General features: G+C 33.0%; 1 protein-coding gene across 1 annotated transcript in view; it reads left to right on the plus strand.

The window, feature by feature from the left end:
- The window catches only part of Rfx3 (regulatory factor X3), a 287,161-nt gene that overhangs the window by 163,218 nt on the left and 103,254 nt on the right, over nucleotides 1-20,689 (plus strand). The window contains exon 3 of the mRNA XM_047524971.1: nucleotides 6,359-6,456. Within this exon, the coding sequence (XP_047380927.1) occupies nucleotides 6,359-6,456 (98 nt within the window). The remainder of the gene's footprint in view (nucleotides 1-6,358; nucleotides 6,457-20,689) is intronic.

Here is a 20,689-nt window from a genome sequence, read left to right on the forward strand (position 1 = left end):
ATAATATTTTATAGTAACTCTTCAGATGGTAAATTTTCCTGTAGAAGAAATTCACTAATATTTCAAATATCATGCCTCCATATAAATTTTCTTTCTAAATTGTCTAACAGCCATATTTATATTACTCTGTACAGCACATAACCTTGCCTGTTTTCTTAAGAAATTATCCATTGTTAATATAATCCCCTTGGTAATTTTTATGATTCTAGAGTAAAAGGTAACTTTCCTTTTTAAATTATAGTTTTATTAGTGCATTGTAATTATAATAGTAGTGGTGTTCATTGTGATATATGCATGCATGTATTTCTTTTAATTGACGTTCTCTGCTTTTGATATCAAGCTTCTGAAATCTACATTTATTGTTCATCTGTAAATTTAATTTTGTAACCTGTTTGATAATATACTTTACCCATTTTCTACTGTTTTAGTTCTTTTCTTGTTGATTTATAGAAGTTATTTTTATACAGGATATATTAAATGTATAACCATCCATTTACTCAGGTGTATTTCAAGATTTTGAACTCTGTTTACGTTGCTATTTTCCCCACAAATGTTTTTCTTTTTTGTTATTTCAAATATGAGTGGCCCCCAAATATTTTTAGGAATATTTCTCCATTTTAAGATGACAAGTAAGATAAGTATTTGTTTTATGCTATCTATATTTATTTTTGTCCTTTGAAATAGAGTACATATTTATATGTATGTGTATATACATACTTTTAAAATTTTTTGGGTTTTTAAAACACAGATTTGTCTAGAGACATTTTAGTATTACAGCAAAAATTGAGAGTACAGAGGTTTTCCATATACCCTTATTCTCACAAGTGTATAGCCTCTCCCATCATCAACCTCTCCCACCAGTGTGGTGCATTTGTTAAAACTGATGAACCTACATTGCCATATCGTTATCACTCACAGTCCATAATGTACCTTAGAATTCAATCTTGGTATTGCATGCTCTATGGTTTTGAACAAACGAATAATGGCATGTATCTACCATTATAGAAGCATACAGGGTAGTATTACTGCCCTAAAAATCCTGTGTGCTCTCCCATTAATTCCTTCCTCCCCTCAACTCCTGGCAGTCACTGATCTTTTGTGACTCTGTAGTTTTGTCTTTCTCAGGATATTATATAGGTGGAATCATATAGTTTTTAGCCTTTTCAGATTGGCTCCTTTCACTTAATAGTATGCACTCATATCATTTCATGACTTGGAAGCTCATTTCTTTTTAGTGCTGAATAATATTGCATTTTCTGAATGCCCAACAATTTATTTATCCATTCACCTACTGAAGATCAACTTAGTTGCTACACGTTTTGGTAATTATAAATAAAGCTGCTATATAATGTGTGTATATTTTTTGTGTGGTCATAAGTTTTCAGCTTCTTTAGTAAATACAGGGGAACATGATTACTGGATTATATTAGTATATTTAGTTTTGTTAGAAACTGTCAACCTACCTTCTAAAGTGTGTAACAGTTTGCATTACCACTGGCAATGTAAGTTCCTGTTTTTCCACATCCTCATGAGCATTTGCTATTGTCCTGATGAATTTTGGCTATTCTAATTTGATACTGTGGTTTTTGATATCTCACTGGTTTTTGTTTTTCTAATCACATATGATGTAGAACATATTTTCATATGTTTATTTGCCATCTGTACATCTTTGGCGAGGTATTTCTTAAGGTTTTTGGTAACAAGTTCTTTATTATTGTTGAGTTTTAAGAATTCTTCATATATTTTGTATAACAGTTCTAATCAAATATATCTTTTGCAAATAAATACTTTATTTTCAAAAGATGTTTGATATATTGATTAATAAAAGATTTATTTTAATCAATATATTTATTGATTAATAAAATATATTTATTTTTCTGTTCTGTGGCTTGCCTTTTCTTTCTCTTTGTAGTGTCTTTCACATAGCAGAAGTTTCAAAATTAAATGAAATCCAGCATATTGATTCTTTATTTTATGGATCACACCTTTGGTATTGTATCTGAAAAGTCATCACCAAACCCAAGGCCATCTAGATTTTCTATAAGCATTTTTTATATAACTATTAGACTTTTTTAAAAAAAGTTTTTATTAGGACATTTCAATTATGCATAATAGTCGTCTTCATTTTTATGTATTCATAAGTGTATATAACTATTTGTTCATTTAAATTCTTAGTACTCTCCCTTTCCTTTCTCTCCCACCTCCCCCCTTATATCCTTCCTTGATTCTATTGGTTTTCCTTCTACTTGTTTATTGTTTTTAATTGGTGCATTACAGTTGTACATAGTAGAGTTCATTGTGATACATTTATACATGCATATAGCATAGTTTAATCAATTTCATTCCACAGTTTCTCCCCTTTCTCATCCCTTCTTCTTCCCCTTTGATCTCCTGCTTCTACTCCACTGTTCTCCTTCTAATTACCCAATCAATAAATGGGCAAATATACTAAAAAGACATTTCTTAAAAGAAGAATACAGTTGACCAACAAATATATGAAAAATGTTCAACATTTTTAGCAATCAAAATGACACTGAAATTTTATCTCACTACTGTTAGAATGGAGGTCATCCGGACTACAAATAATAACAACTACTGGCAAGGATGTGGGAAAAAAGGCACACTCAAGCATTGTTGGTGGTACTGCAAATTACATTTTGGAAGCAGTATGGAGATTCCTTAAAATACTAGGAATGGAACCACCATATGACCCAGCTAGCCCACTCCTTGGCATTTATCCAAAAGAACTAAAATGAGCATGTAATAGCGATATAAGAATACTAACATTTATAGCAGTGCAGTTCACAATAGCCAAGTTATGGAACCAGCCTAGGTGCCTATCAACAGATGAATAGATAAAGAAAATGTGGTGTATAGACACAGTGGAGCTTTACTCAACCATAAAGAAGGATGAAATTATGTCATCTGCCGCTAAATGGATGGAACTGGAGCGCAATATGCTAAGTGAATTAAGCCAAGGATCAAATGTTTTTTCTTGTATGCAGAAGATAGAGAGAACCAAGGAACAATTTAGTCATTTTCTTGGGAAATTTTGCATGTACATTTGTTTTTAGTTTTGCTTAGTTTATATATACGTGGGTATGTATATGTATATACATATATAATTTGTCTATGAACATAAATTTATATCTATTCATGCAAACACTTTTAAAATTGTTTCATGAAAATATTATTTTTATTATTTCTGCTTTTTGTTGCCAGGCAAATTAACCACTAGCTAGATAAAGAAATGCATTAATATATTGTTGTATGACACAATGTATTATAATTAACAATCTCCAGGTTTATTCTTGTTATTAAGGAAAAAGCAAGGTTCACAACCATGTGTATAGTATGCTACTTTTTATGATACAATAAGGTGTTGTATACATATATGTGTGTTTATATGAGCATGTGTACATGCATGTAGGTGTATCCATGTATAGGTACTTATGCACACATCCATACATTATTTTCCAAAAAAAAAAAAAAGAAATGAAAAGCAATGAAAAGATAAATCACAAATTAATGAAAATGGTTGCCTGTAGGGAGAGGAAATAAGTATGATAGACTTAAGGATGGAAGCAAGATTGCTTACTCAAATATGATCCTGTTTTGTAATTTTTATTTTGGAAACATGTAGATATTGCCCATAATGATAAAGTACAATTAAAACTAAATATAGCAAATCCTAAAACTAAAAAGAAAATTAATGAATTTAACTGTATAGCAAGTTGTTGACTTCTTTCCCAAAAATTCTAAAGCGTAAGAATACACTATGTCTCACTTTTTCATTGCTGAGTCAAAATCTGAGAAAACCACTTAAAGAAGGAAAGATTTATTTTGGCTCATGGTTTCAGAGGTTTCAGGTTATGGTTGTTTGACTTCCAGGCAGAAACATCATGGCAGAGGGGTGTGACAGAGCAAAACTGTTCACCTCATGGTGACTGGGAAGTGGGAAGTTGGGGGCAGGGAGGGAGGGAGAGAGAGAGAGAAGTGGGAGGATAGGTGTGGGAAAGAAGGGGCCAAGACAAGATATACCCTTCTAGGACATGCCCCCAGTGACCCACTCTAGATCCTACCTTTTACAGTTTCCACTGCTTCCCAATAATGCCATCAAATTATGAATACTTCAGTGGATTAATCCACTGATGAGGTCAAAGCTCTCATAATACAATTACTTCTTAGAAGCTCCACCTCTGAATTTGCTGTATTAAGGATCAAATCTTCCAACACATGAACCTTTAGTGAACTTTTCAGATAGATATAACATTCCTAGAGTTATAACTTAAGACGAAAAAAAAAAAAAAAAAGAAACTTAAGTATTTGGTGTTTTATTAATATTGGTATTTTTATTTTAAAGCTATCACATATTTCATGGTAAAGTAAATAAATCGTCATGTTAAAATCTCCATGAAGCAACATTTTTAGCTTGAGAGCAAATATGGTCACATGGTATGTCAAAAAGCTGTTAAATTTATATATACATACAATTAAATTGAAAAAAATCAGTATAAATGTGATATATATTTTTTCTTTTCCAATAATAGATGCATTTTCTAGTTCAGTCCAGTGAAAAGACATAGAAATATGCATAGCCCCCTTGTGTCACCATTCATAGGCCCAGTCTTTTTATACAATTTTCCACTTAAGATAAGCCAGCACTTTATGAAGAAATGGATGACTACAGATTTGGGGTAGGATCTACAAGACAGAAGCCTGGGATATCGTTTCATAATGGAAAGCAGCAGTGTTAAGAAAGATATTGAGGTCATTTCACAGGAACCAGTTTGAAGAGGCCATCATTGACCAAAGATGGGAGAATTTTAATAAGAAAAAAGACTTGTTAGGGATGAAAACATAAAATATGGACAAAAGCTGAGAATCATAAGGGCAAAACCAAAACAATATAAAGCAGAATACTGCTTTGGTCACCTTCGAAGGGTTAGAAGATAAAATCATTGTTTTATATTAAAAAGAGTAGGACATTGCATTTGTCTTACTCTTCTATAATAGCCTTATTTCAAAATAAGTAATTAAGGAGAGAAATTTCTTCTTTGAAGAAGTCCCTAGTAAATGAAGAAAGAATAGCTGAATTGGACTACCACAATTTTTATTAATTATAATTTGACTAGAAAATTACCTTTGGCTATTAATGTTCTCAGGTAAAACGTGGTAGGGAGCATTATAATCCACCTGTGCAGCTAACAAGACACAATCCCATCAATCAAACTTAAAGACCGAAAGACATTCAGTTGTTATATGCCAACTGATGTGATACAATAGGAAGTGTACTTTAAAAAAATGGAAGTGTTCAACACCATAGATTTTAACTACCAGTTTATATGCTGTATAGGAAATGCAAGGAACACATGATTTGACACTTGAATTTAGGGATGCTATTAGCTAAATCTGGGATGCCATAAGTTTATAAGGTAGATGACACATTTTCTTTAAGTGGCAATAGACAGGAAATAAAAAGAATGGGAAATTGTTAGATACAAAAAGACAAAGAAAATATCAACCAAATGCAATATGTAGACCTAATTTGGATCCCCTGATTTGAATGAATCAACACTGCAGAGCCATTGAAATAATTAGGGAAATTGGAAAAGTGACTAAATTTTCAATGATATTATGTAAATGTTAGTTTTCAATTTGTGATATTATTATGTTTATGTTAAAACAGTTCTTATCTAACAAATTGGAATATTTATCAGTGAAATCATATAGTATCTGGAATTGTTTTCAAATAATCCTCTGAGGGGGTAAGAGGAGAGGGCTGTTGATGGTGATGGGTATTCATCTTAGAAGATGAATACATAGGATTTATTGAAGTATTTTTCCATGTTTGTGTGCTTGAAGTTTCTGTTATTAATTGTCTTTAATTAAAAAATTAAGTTACCTTTATTTTCAAAACTAAAATGGAAGGCATTTCATAAATAAATCATCAACATAGTGAGGAACTTTCAGAATTTTAAACCTGAAAGCCTAAAGTATGTATTCCTTATATACCTGAAAGAAAATTGCACAATTTATTTAGCATTAATGCGCTATTTGATCTGGACTCAACATAGGCTTGTCTTGAAGTCAGCATGAATCTACTGGCTTTCTTTATAAGCCATTCTCAGGTTTATCTATACTTGGAAAAAATTGTTGAGGTAAACCTAAAGCTGTATGTTCTTTCTTGGTTTTTGGTGTCCCCCAGCCCCCCACCCTAGCCCCAGTATTGGGAATCAAACCCAGGGCCTTGAGCATGCTATACGAGTGCTCTACTACTGAGCTACATCCCTGGCCCTGCTATGTGTTCTTTCTATCATGTCTGCTTCTCACCACAGTCCTAATATTTGTTTTTCAGGTACAGCAGGTACAGACTGTGCAGCAGGTACAACATGTCTATCCAGCTCAGGTGCAGTATGTGGAAGGAAGTGACACTGTCTATACCAATGGGGCAATGTAAGTTTGTATGTAGGTGTCTTTTTAATTTTCTTAGAAATACTGTACTTTCTAACACATCCCACTCTTTCCAAATTGTTTCCTTGTTTTCACAGTTATTTTTGACTAGAACAGAGTTCTTGAAATTAAACTGATGTTTAGAGCTTTTGTCAGTTTATTAAGAATATGTGTTAATTTTCTTCTCACTTAACCCTAGTAGAATATTTAATTATTGAATTTTTAGAGATTATTAAATTTTTATGCCCTTTAATATTTTGCCCTAGGTTGATAAAACCTTATACCTCTTGTTAATAATTTGTATATTTTAATAATACTTTATGAAATCTATGCTTTTTGTTTGTATATGTAAGTTAAGTTTCTATGGGTATGTTTTTAACTGTAAATTAATATGAAACTCATATCAGGAGTTTTCTGGGTCTTTGCACATTTATTAAGTTAGATGCTCTATATATAAAAGTGCCTGATACTTAGTAAATTTTATTTTCCTGTGTCTGCCCACTAACTTATCTCCTTTGCATTAACAAAAGTGTAAATTTGTAAACCTAGTAGATTTTTCACTACTTGGATTGCAGGAGCTAAGAATTATTGAAAGTCATCAGGATTGTCTTCAACTTGAATTTCTGGGTTTACCTGAAAATGAATTCAGTCTTTCACTGACTCTTCTGCTCCCTTCCCTTCAGACTTGGTATATGCCAGGATGATAACTCTGCTTTCTTCTTACTGATGTACTCTTTCCTTGAGTGATTTCATTGATCTCCATGAGGTCAACCTATAAAGTCCATGCATGACATGTCAAGTTCAATTATTGTTGTATATTATTATAGCTAAAAACATAGAATCTTCATTTAACTATGTATTAATTTTATTGTTGTGGACTATGTATTTAAATGTTGTGACCTTTCTATTCTTTACATGGAAGTGGGAGGATAGTCTTCTTTTACTGAGTTATTTTAAGAATTTGAGGAAATACATTTAATGTGCTTAACACAGAGCCTGGGTACATAATAAATGATACATAACAGAAACAAAGCATTTATTTTACCCTCTCTCTTGTGTCTTACTACTTTTCATCACTGAGTCTACCTATTTTACCACTTTCTCAACACCACCTTCATTACCTGGAAAACAAAGTCCAACTTTTCACTTGGCATTCTCTCATTCCTACTCTTGCACTCACCATCTTTCTGTCCCTGACACAACCAACTTTTTGCATTTTCCCCAATACTCTGCTTTCATGCCTCCATGTATTTTGAGATGTGAGTTTTTTTTTTTTTTTCCTTTCTGATGAAATAGCATTCTATGCATTCTTCTTTCTTTCTAGCCCCCCTTACCCCTGTGGTGTGATCTTTATAGACTGACATGTTATTTTCACCTTTGTGGCATGGATCTTCACTCTCCTCTGCAGTAAGCTTATCATTCCCCTATAAAGGACAGTGTTGTTGTTGTTGTTGTTGTTGTTATTATTATTATTATTATTTTGTGGTGCTGAGGATTGAACCCAGGGCTTTGTGCTTGCAAGGCAAGCACTCTACCAACTGAGCTATATCCCCAGCCCTAAAGGACAGTACTATACTCTGACTTGACCTCCAGCATTGTACTATATTATAATGATAACTTTTTTATGTTCTTGTACCAGTAACAACTCTCTCTGAATGGAAACTTTCATTTTGTTGTCTTATTTACGTTTTCTTAGGTAGTTGGAACTTAAGAAAAATTTGATAAATTTCTTTTACTCTGGTGAAATCAGTAACTCTTGGATATTTTAGACGCACTGAATATTTTTACCTGTAGCTGATGTAGGCCCAGCGCTTCCTGGAGCATGATTTTAGAATTTCTATTATAACCCATAACTACTGATGGAATTCATACCAAATAAAAGAGATGCCTGGCACTTGTAATTTTATACTATCAGAGAAAATAAATGGCTTTCTGGACACTACTAAAGGTCACTCCTTTGTCAGTTGTCATTTTATTCTTGCTTATGACACATAGTGATGCTTATAGGGAAATCTGAGAATGAAAGTTTATATATTTCACTTCTGTTTGATAGAAGGTGGCAAGGGAAAAGGGCACTTGAAATGAGTGTTAAGAGAGTTAACTGTAACAGTATCTATCTCAGTCATTCTTCATTTTGTACTGGTCCAAGGCAGGGTAGAAAAATTAACTCTACTACTCATGATTGTGTGACTTTGTGCTTCTTCCTCTTTTAATATGTGAAATGGAGATAATTAGCTTTTCAAAAGTGTCTTATGTACCACCTGAGAAATAATAAGCAATCAATAGATATCAATTACTGCTGTTAATTTTGTATTTTAGTTATTTGTTTACATTTTCTGTCCTTCTTATGATTATAAGTTCTGAATATTGTCTTATGCATTTTTAAACTACCCCGCCACTGACCTTAGAGTTTCCCATATAGGTAAATGTGAGTTGAATGTGTTTATTCATTCACAAGACATTAGAAAAACAGCATCTCTAATATTGATATTTTAAAATTATAGGAATTATTTAAGCGCAGAAATGATTCAAAGTAAATATCTAGTGTCAGCATGTATTTTCTATGGTCCACTAGCTTGGTTGGTTGGATCATGACTAATGAGGTCTAGGTCATGAGTTCATTTGTCACAAAGTCCAATTAGCTTTGATCTGCTCTTTGTGGGCCCACATTGCATCCTCAGCTGCAGCAATCATGTCACAAATCTGCACTCTTAGTAAAGAAGGAGAAGATGCATCTTTTAAAATCTTTTATTACTATCAAGTATAATTTTTGAATAGAAGTGCTGTGGAATTGCTTTTATACTTAATAAGGGAATACCATTGTACTGGCATGAGTTATATTCAAAATTTTAGTGACTAGAAGACTGAATATTTTTTTTTCTCAAACATGACCAAATACAATTTCTGTTTTTTCAGTTTAAGCAGTTCCAATCTTCTGTAATTTTGTAGTGCTGCCATTTGACTACATACAATTTTTATCTCTCATGCTGATTTCAGAGTCTTTGTATTCCATTTTTATTTGATACACTTCCATGTGTGTTAGTAAAGAATAATACCATGTTCTTCTCTTCTACCCCATTGAATTAATAGACAGCTAGTATTTGATCCCTGTCTGGGATCACATTCAGAGTCCCATTTCTGTGTGATAATAAACACTTTTTACTAATGATACTCCCAGAAGATAGGGACTCTGATCTTTATCATGAACTTTCAAGCATCCAGTACATGACCCTACAATCTGTGCATGCTTAGTCAGTACTGGTTCACTGATGCTCTTGTCACCAGCCTTCTCACGTTGTGTAGCCATAATGCATGGGGTCTCCCTCAAGAGGTGATGACAGTTGTCACAGATGTGTGTCATCACTTTTGAGAATGTGTAATCATTATAATTTGATGATACTGCAGTGTTTACCTGGTTCTCACTGTGACTATTGACAATTGCTTCCAGTGTAACAGGCTTAACAGTATGAGTTAGAGTGAGCATATATTTCAGTTGAATAACTGAGACTGCTTTACAGTGCTAGGTGTTGGAGTTGAATAGCTTTTTACTCAAGGGAGAAGGTTACTTAATTACCTTTTGCTTCTGTTCATTTTATTCTTTCATCTGTTGGAACCTATTTATTTCTTTGCTATAGTTCTTCCCAGATTTTTTTCCAAAGTCTGAATCATTATCCTCTGCATTTCTATTAATTATTATCATCTATGATCTCTAATTATTTAGAAAGAATACTGTGGTTAAGCCTGCTGAGGAACATCACATACATACCATGTAGAGAGAGTCTGTGTCAATCAAAATCTCATGGTGTAGTTAAGAAATCAGTTTTAAATAAAATAATTTTTTTCTTTCCCCCATACCATTTATTGATTCATACTCCCTCTACTCATTCTTATATCATGCTAGTGAAAGTGGAAATGATTATATCACACAGTATTATGGCCAAATTAAGAAATTCTTATTTCGGAAGAATTTTTCTGTATTAGCCACTATCTGAAGCTTGTCCACCATTTAAAGATAATCAGTTTTAAACTGTAAAACTGTTCATTGTATTGGTTTCTATTGTAAGAAGGATTGACCAACCTTCTCATAGTCTTCCCCTTGAGCCTGTAGATTTGTCATCAAGTCTAGTACAAATTTCCCCAAACCATGTTCCACAAAATTTTAGTCCCATAAAGGAGTTCTATGGTTAGAGAAGGAGGGCCACACTGTGAGAAGACTACCTTCCTATTGAGGACCCTCAGTTCCTGTTGACTTTTCAAAGCTCTGAGAAGTCCTGTAGAAAAGAAGTCCAATAGTCTAAAATATGAACTTTTGTATGAATAGCATCTATAATATCATATGGCATGCCATGGGAGATGGTACACTAATTTATTGGCATTGGTAGTTTATTCAAAATCTGTAAGTATTGTGAATTGGATTGTAATTTTTTAGAGTCATCTCTTGAAAATCATGGAGTTGGTCTATTTTCTGATGGTATCCTGCCTCTTCAAGCTCTTTTTTCGCTCTTCAGGCAGAATAGTAAATTTCAGTGTTTGCAGGAGAAGTTGCACTATTTTATTATATTTCAAAAGCTCTCTGTTTACAAGAAATGGTTGTATGAAATTTCTGCAGTTGAGATAGGATGCTTTCTTCACTTGTGCTTCTACTAATATACATTCTAATAGGTGTAGGAGAAGTGGATAGTGAATCCACTTATCATTTAGATTCCAGTAGGCTTATGGCTGGTTACATAGGAAGTCCTTTTGGAGACGGCACTGTCCTTTGGTGGAGTAGAGTATGAAGGTCCTTGTAGTTAGAGAAAGGCCTATTTTGATAATTCCATACATATAACCATCACTCCAAAGATGGAAGACATTCATATATCTCATAACATCAGAATTGAGATGGTTGTTGAGAGATCATTTACTCTAGTTTTTCCGCTTTATAGATGACTAACCTGAGACCCACAGTGGTGAAATAATCTCACCTCTAGAGTTTGTCTTTTCTGACCTTCAAAACATGATCCTTTCCAATGATCTACAGATACTGGTCTTTTGGTTCTAAGTCATTTTGGATTTAGTGGTACAAGGATTGGCCAGTTAAAAACATTTTTAGTAAACATTATATACAATATTATATTATTTTATATCTCATTGTGGATAAATATTGAACTTTTTAATTTTTAAGTGACTGATTATAAAGACTAAAGGATCTGTTGTTATCAATCTCTTTTCATGTTTCCTAAATATTCTATCATATATTTTTATATCTAAATTACTTTTGTTAAAATAATGTATTCTTTGGGCTAGGGATGTAGCTAAGTGGTACATCACTTACCTACCCTGCACAAGACCCTGGGTTCAATCTCTAGAGCCACAAAGTAAATAAATAAAGGAAAATAAATTATTCTTTGGATAGTCATAAAATGTGTAGAAAAGTCCACATTTAATAATTTTCCAGCATTAGATGTTTTAGTTAAATAGCTTTTCAAGAAAATAATTATTTGATTGCCCTTTCTGTATACCTTTTTATTATTATTCACTAATAGAACCAAATGATGCTGCATTAAGAGCAATTTGCATTGTGAATTTTCATATTCAGTTGATTGACATCCAGAATAGTTTTAAGTGATAAAATATGAAAGAATTTAGGTGCTTAATTTTTCTCCTACTCTCCCTTCTTTTTATTGAGAAAGGAGGAAATGATGGAGATCCTGATATGTTTTCTTAAATGGACTTCAGAAACTCATATTCAAGTATAATTTCTCTCATGACTACTAGCTTACCCTCAGGCAAATAACATTATTTGCCCCCAGGTTTCTTAACCTGAAAAATGGGGAGTGATAGTTAAAAACATTATTTTATATCCAGGTCAGGTTTAGGAAAGGGAAAAAGTAATGAGGGGGGGTGAGAAGTGGAATAATTTGTATTGTTTGAAAAAGTATTCATTTTTAATACCTTTATTCTTATGAAACTCCACATGAACATAATGCTTGATAAAAATCTCTGCTGGAACAATATTTAGAAGCAAAATTTAAAAATCATTGTTGGAGGTATGAATATCAAAAGGTAGGGAATCACTGTGGTCCTTAAAAAGAGAATAAAGTCCCCTACTCTATAAAAGCTAAAGGACTGTCACAAAGGTTGAGCTTTATAGCACCCATCCTAAATAATCTTGCCTCTGAGAGAAGACCTTAGATGTCTTCAGTGTTATTATGCACCTGACTTAGGTGCGGGTGCGAGCGTGCCATCTGGTGGCCTGGACTTAGCACCCTTCTTGGCTTCAACAACCTATAGGCATGCCTTAGCTGCTTCCATCTCTTAACATCTGCCTTATTTCCCTATTTCTCTTCATATTAAAGCCTTTCAGGATTGATTGCATATTCTTCAGCTGCTTCCAAATTGATTTTCTTCTCCAGATTGCACAGAAACTAGTCTTATCAAGGTCATTGGTGGCTTTCTGTTGTTAAATCTAAAAGATGTTCTTCACTAACTGTATTTGGTCTCTAGCAGTTCACCAGTCAGTCAACAACTCTGTCCTTGAATTGCTAGTTTTTGTTTGTTTGTTTGGTTGGTTTTTGGCTTCTCTGACTCTAATGTTCTTTTGTTTCCTTCCTACCTTATTGACTCCCTCAGTCCAAATGTTTTTTATTTCTTGCCTAAGCTCCAGAATCATATTGGCATGGATGTTTCCCTACTGTTCTCTAATCAAGACCACATTTTTTTTTCATAACTGATCACAGCCTTTCATTTTCTCAACTATTTTAATTTATCCATCATTTATCTTTTCCTCATTAGAATGTGTCATATGTGCAAGGAACATGTTTGTTTGCTTCCCATTCTCTCTAAAACATGGAACAATGGTACTTCAGAGGTTTTCAATTTATATTTTTTGAAAGAATTGAAAAAAAATAGCATTTAGTGACAGACCTGACAGGAGCAGGCTAATTGGCAGTTTGAAGTACACAAGGAACAATGAATTAAGCTGAATTGATATTCACACAGCTTTGTTTATTCATTTTTTGTTTGGAATTTGGATAATTCTGTTTGTTTCATTCTTTATTTTTCTGGTGGAAAACTTTGTACTTAAACATATGTATGTGGTTGCTCATTTTTTCTTATAATTTATGTCAATGACTCTGGATTAAGTCTTTTACAAGGTCATTTCTGCCAAAGTTGATTGTCACTCATATCCCACTTCTCTGAAATGGAAGCAATGGAAATTTTACAATGTTGTGGGCAGCAGCCACAGAATATAAAACATCTTTTATAAGAGTAGACTGATCTTTAAAAAGAAATAAATAGGCTAAAAGAGTTAATAGTTATGAAGAACACTTTTTTTCCTGTCACTTTTGTGGAATTTGGGCTTCACATTTTTAGTATACTTTAGTACAGAGGTTCTCAAAGTGTTTTTGCAGATAAGCAGCACTGACATTACCTAGGAAAATTTTTAGAAATGCCAACTTTCAGTGCTCAGTCTGATTCTTCTGAATGAGGAACTTCAGGGTGAGACCCAACTATTGGTGTTTAAACAAGCCCAGCAGGCGATTCTGATGCACACTAAACTATGAGAAGCACTACTCTATCATACAGGAATAAATTTAGATGCAAAGTGTAAATACACAGATATATTTGCATAAATATCATAGGATGATATGTTTGAAGCTATAATTCCAATAGTCTGTATATTTCCAACATACATAGTATTGAAAATATTACATATGAAGAAAAAAACTTAATTAGTAATTGCAAGAAGTATTATTGACTTTTAGCATTCATTCTTGAATTTCCTCTCCAGCAGGCATGGCAACAGCTTAATATATGCTTTTATATTTTACTTAATGTTAGGAAAGGTGAAGTTTTCAGAAATAAATGTGTCTTCTGAAGTTAAATGAAGGCAAATGATTTATTAGTGATATTACTAGTATTTATTACTTTATATTTAATCTGCTTTTTAATTTTTTGGTAGTAAGAAGTTAAATTTTAGTCACTTGAATTCTGAAAACATTGTTTTCCTTTTTCAAAAATGTCTTTCACAATATGGACATGTCACCTGCCTTCAATCTCACTTGGAGCATTCAATTGAAGATCCATATTGATACTCAAAGAAGAGGTTTATGAAAACCAGCCAGAGATATATACCGCATGACTGCAATATGATATAGTTACTTCTACCCATGACTTTGATGGCCCATGTAAAAAGTTCATAATGAGAAACCATTTAAGGAAGAGGTTTTTGGTGCCAAGCAATAGAAACCAACTCTGATTTATTTGACAAAAACAAAGAATTTATTGAAAGATATTTGTGGCTTTCAGGTTTTCCAGGAAGTTTGGAGAATCAGGCTAGAGAAATGGCAGGCACAAGTGAAATTAGGCAGCAACTAGACCACAGACAAAACCCTGCCACAGAGGACACCAGTAAGGACACATGCCACTGCTATCATCCCAAACACACTGACTATTGCCACCCCTGCTACTAGTCTTGATTTCTGGCCTTACTGCCATTGGAAACTGGGTGTGACTCCTACAATATACCCTCATTTCTGTTTCTTTGTGCTAGTACTAACCTCTGATTTAGGGCAAGTACATCTAATTATTTGAACTTTAAGCTGATTTCCTATGGCCCGTTCACAAAGAACGTTGGGAAGGCTGGTATCTGATATTCTGGGCTGTTGTAGTTAGAAGTGGGATTTGTCTTCCACCAACATTCACAAAGTAAGGAATTGTAGGAGCATAGGAAGTAAGTTCAAATGAGATGTAATAAAAATTCCCAGCATTATCTCTGTTATAATGAATCAGTGACTTCAGCATGATAAATATTGAATAAATATTTAGGGTATTAGCAGTTCCCTGGGATTAATGAATTTTCCTATGTGGGTTGTGACTATGTCATCTTTGTTTTATTGGAGAAATCTCTCTGTCCCCACAGTACACAGTCGTGTGTGTGTGTGTGTGTGTGTGTGTGTGTATCTCACTTAACCATAGGTTGTCTGACTGTGTGTCGTGGAGTCCTAGAGTTCTGGGATGAAAGGAATGGCTCAGGGCTGACTGTATATCATGGGAGGAAGAGAAATAGACCCTGCTCTGTCTTCTGGGTCCCCTTCAACTGGAACGTGTTTCACTTTTATTTATTTGATATTTTGAGGTTAATATTTAATTAGACAAGAGTTTATGCCACCACACTGAACACTGAAAGTAATTTAGTAAGTTATCAAATAATGAAAAGAAAAGAGTGTCTGACCTTCTTTTTACTGTTTGTTTGAATCTTGACCTCAGACCTGTGGCTAATTCCTTTTTTCTCCTTGGTGTAACCATTCCTTCTCTGGCCCTGGGTCTTTGTTCAGTTGTTTCTCTCTGTCTACAACATTCTTCAGTCTTCACCTATCCAAATGCTCCTTTACCCCTGTCCCAACTAAATTCAAACTTCTTGTCATAGTCTAGAACAATTGCATTTAAGCTTTTGAATCCACCAGTGGGGAAGTTAGACACACATTTTATACTCAGATACATGCATGTGCACATGCACGTGTACACATATCATTTCTGATAGAAACTAAAGTTTCTAAAGATAGTTCTTATTCTCACTAGTGTAATATGCTCTAAGTCTTTTAGTCTAGTCTGTCTGTTCTGTTCTGTTGCTTTTTTAAAATGCTGTTGTGACCTTTGGAAATTTATTTCATGACCCTCTACTAGATCATGACCCACAGTTTAAAAAAAAGTATTTGTTTACACTGCCTGCATGTTTAGTTTTTCCCTACTTATTTAACTTCTCTCTTTCTAATAGCCTTTTTATTTCTTAAGTCCAGAATATTATAGGCTTATAATTTCTTCCTAAATATTTGTATCTTTTCTGTGTTTTGACTTTTTCCTGTGTTGCAAGAATTTCTGTACTTTCTTTCTGATATATTCTTTCCCCCTATTTTCTGTAGGGCTGACTCCTTTTCATTTTTTAGTCTCACCCTGAATATCTGTCCTTCAGAGGTAACATTCCTTGCTACCTATTTAATGTGTCTCCTCGTATTTATTGTCTTAATATTTTATTTTTCCTTTCATATGACCTAAGAAAATTTCTAATTATCTTATTTTTGCCCACATAATATTATATGACCCTTATAATAGGGACCAAGTTTGTTTGGTACCTTTTATTTGAGGTGCCAGAGTAGATGATTAGTAAATAATTATTAAAAGAATGCATACAGAGTAGCCTGAAAAAAATGACATTGTACTAATGTAAGATATAATGATCACTATTACTGTATTCTATCCTTGTAATATAATTTATGGTGTGAAATTTGCAAGCTGTTTTATTTTCTTAATTTATTACTTTCATATCATTGCTTGATTTTATAGTGACAAGCCTATTGGGAAGATATGTAAAACCTTGGTGAAACAAAACACATGATTTAGATAAATTGTGTATCTGGGCTTGTGGGTAAGAAAGTCGAAACTTTTAAGAAAACAGAAAGATTGGTTATAGTGAATAAATAAGCAGAGAATATTTAGGGTCATGCTTAGCCTAGGTATATCCTAAAGCATGATGAGGATGAAAGCAGCACTAATTTACTGAAGTAAATGGATCAGAATTCTGACATTTACATAGTACCTTATAATAGAGTTAGCTTTGAAGAAGCTTCTATCAGCAAGTATCACATATCTATGTGTTCACATTCATTACTGGATACATTTGAGGAACAATGAAAAGATTTCTGCTATAGAAACAATATGACACATTATTTTCATGACAGTCTGTGGCAATCGATACAAAACAAACAAAATGAACACAGCAGCATCTTTTAAATGTGCACAAAATTGTTTGGGATTTAGCTATTTCAGGAATATATAGTCCATGAATAGTTAGCTGCTTTCAATTTCATATGCCAAAAATTGAGTAATTTTCTTGAACATATGTTTTAGAGATTCTGGGGGAAATAGTGTGCAAGCAATAACTCATGAAGGAGTATTAAATCTATACAATGTGAAAAACAAGCTGATCTGATGTGTCAGAATTAAAGAATCTTGTTTCTAGTACATAAGAAAAGAACTGTTTTTGGTGTTGGTGCTTCTTTTTAAAAATAAATTCTTCGGGTTTTGTTCAGGAGCTGAAAGGACTTAGATATGGAAAAGCCTTTTAGGGGATGCTTGTGCATGACTTCAGCTGAGACTCAAAGGATTCCAATAAATGGATTAATGCTGGCTTTCTTAACTTTAAAGAACAATGACCAAAGATATCATGGTCTGCCTCTATTATTCAACCCAGTATTTTAAAGTCTCCAAGTGTATTTTTTGTCCAAGTCAAGTTCAGACAATTCATGATACTTCATTTCTTAATGTAATTGTGTCCCTTTTTTACCCTTTAGAAATTGCTAGGCTTTAGCCCCAGTGTGTGTTTATGTAGTAGCCAAACCTCCTTCATAGTCTCATTCTCTATGATCGAATATTGGAATAATGGTGATGGTTTATAGATTGGGCATGCTCTTTAGCAGCTTCCTTCCTTCTCTTCTTCTTGGGTCATTTTCTAGCTCATGAATCACATCCAGCTAGAAGGAAATATGAAAATTAAGTTGTGTTTTACTGCTATATTTTTATATTGAGTAGTAGATTATATGAATTTTACACATTTCTCTTTGATGCATTTGTATTTCTGTTGTTCACTGAGAACTAATTATATAAAAAGAGCTGCCAAAAAGATGGAGTTATTTAAATCCCTTGGGATGTTTCTCTTATGATGGGGTAGCAATTCCATGATTATAGAACTTCTAAAATTCAGTTATATGGTGATAAATATCTTCTGAATTGGCTTTACCTTTTCACCATTACAAGGACATCATCAGTGTGTATTCTGGGTGAGAACAAGGAATAGTTTGGTGCTAGTAAACAGTGAGTTAAGGGGTCAGGAAGTACCAAAGAGCAACAGAAATTTCATATGACATTTATACCACATGTTATGGTTATTCCTTACTTGTTGTTCTCATGTATCACTGACATGCATAAAATGTTAAGGATTGTTTTTATTTTTTTAATAATGTTATGAAATGATTGAGAGTGTGGGCTAAGTTCAGATTCCAAATTTGTGGTTCATCAGCGGTGTGCTCTGGATAAATCTTCTTAACCTACCCAATTATCAATTATTCAGCTTGTGTATGTAATAGGAATCATAACTGTGCCTACCTCAAAGAGTAGTCATGAAGATTAAATGAGTGAGTTGTGAAAAACACATAGAATGGAGTCAATTGCATAGTAAATGGTAAATAAATAGGAGCTACTGTTATTATTATTTTTTTATTTGCAAAATCTACCTGCTACAAAAGGGCATACTTAATCATCTTGTTTGAACCACGTGCTGTATCTGTCAAAATACTTATTGTTCTATATCTATTTATTCGACTATACTTAAATACCAACATCAGATTGTGTTACTTTAAGCATAGTTAAATGAGGCCACTGTTGTATTTTGTGGGCATAAATTAAATGACCCCATTTCTCTTTTATCTAAATTTGAAATCACCTTGACTATTTTATTAAATAAATGAGGTATCCAGTTGGGAAATGGAGCAATGGTGAATTTTACATACATATATACATATATATATATATATATATATATATATATATATATGGAAAAGTCTTAACATAAGTATATTGATTTATATATATATATTTTATATATAAATTTTACATATATATATACACACACACACACACACACACACACATACATACATATGGCTTTTTTCTGTCTGTTAAAAGAATGTTCTCTATGGTATTGTTTCTGTCATCACCCCAAACTAAAATTTATACCTGAGCCTGTTATGTGCTTTCTGCAAAGGATTAACATTATCCAGTATGAAGTACTTACTGAACACCATTATAATCTTAGTAAAATTGATATTGTTTATTACAACTCTTATAATGGCTTAAAAGTTTCTGTTATAAGTTATACAGAAAATCTTTAAAATTTAGGCATACTTTCTCATTTTTAACAAATATAAAAGGATTTGTATTATAGAAATTTATGAAACTGGTTACTAGATCCAGTATATTTTAAATAGAATCATTTCTTAATTTTTTGACTATTTGGTTTTCCCATTGTGCCCCAGCAACATATTAAGTATTCAGGTTACAGATGGGAAAAAATATAATTTCATGGGAGTACAAAGTTATGAGAATAAGCATTTTGAGAACTATATTTCAGGAATACACGGAGTGTTAGAAAAATACAGAGAACAAAATATAACAGCACTGTGAGGAGTGGTAATGGAGGGCAAAAGATGCAGAAAATAATTCAAGACAAGTAACAACATGAGGGTTTAAGGATGATTATGACAAAGACAGTGAGTTGAAGAGAAATGTGAAGACCTTCCAGGCAGAGGAAATCATATGTAGTAAAACAGAAGTAAGAGAAAAATCACCTTTTGGAGAATGAGCAAAATGGTCAATATAGTATTAATAAAAAAAAGCCTTGGAGAACCATGACTAGTACCGAATCCTGAGATTATTAGCCTCTCGTGTTTTCTGTACATCTATCAAAGATTTTGAACTTTTTCTGAAGGAAATACAGAATTTTGAAGGCAAGAGCGAATCATGGAAAGATTTTCAAGCTAAGTTTTGTTTCTACAGTTGCATTTTAGAAAATTCCTGTGGCAGTAAAGTTGGAAGTAGGTTGGAAGAGAGCCAATTAGTAGAAGGGAAACCAGTTATAACCCAATTATAATAGAGAATATTATGAATTAAGGCAGTGAATATGAGAAGGAAAAAGAGAATTGGAAATTTTTGAATTTTGAATTGTATTTAGAAGATAAAATGGATAGCATTTAGTGATTCATGTCTGTCTAAGTGAGGGAAAAATCAGCATTATTTTCCAAAACTGAAGATGGTGGTGCTGTTCACTGAGAGGGTGAATATAGAAGAGCAAGAGAAGTAATCTCATCATTTTTTAGATTTTACAGATGAATCTACCCATATATTGTGGAGTTTCCTAATAAAAATAACTAGTTGGCTGTTAGAAATTAAGATTTAGAATTCTTAATATATAAGGAGAAAACAAAGGAAGCAGAGATACCATCCTGGATGATTACTTACTATGAACATGTATCTGTCATGTAGTAGCTGATAAAGCTATAGTATAAATTAAAATAAGGAGAAAAATGTAAACCTCAGAAAATAAAGTGCCAGGAAAATGAAGACAAAAAATAAAAGTAGAAACAAAATGCCTTTGAAACTAAGGGACAGGAGTGGTTAAGATAGAAAAGCCTTAACATAA

The sequence above is a fragment of the Sciurus carolinensis genome, chromosome 14 (assembly GCF_902686445.1).
Source record: "Sciurus carolinensis chromosome 14, mSciCar1.2, whole genome shotgun sequence".
Lineage (NCBI taxonomy): Eukaryota > Metazoa > Chordata > Mammalia > Rodentia > Sciuridae > Sciurus > Sciurus carolinensis.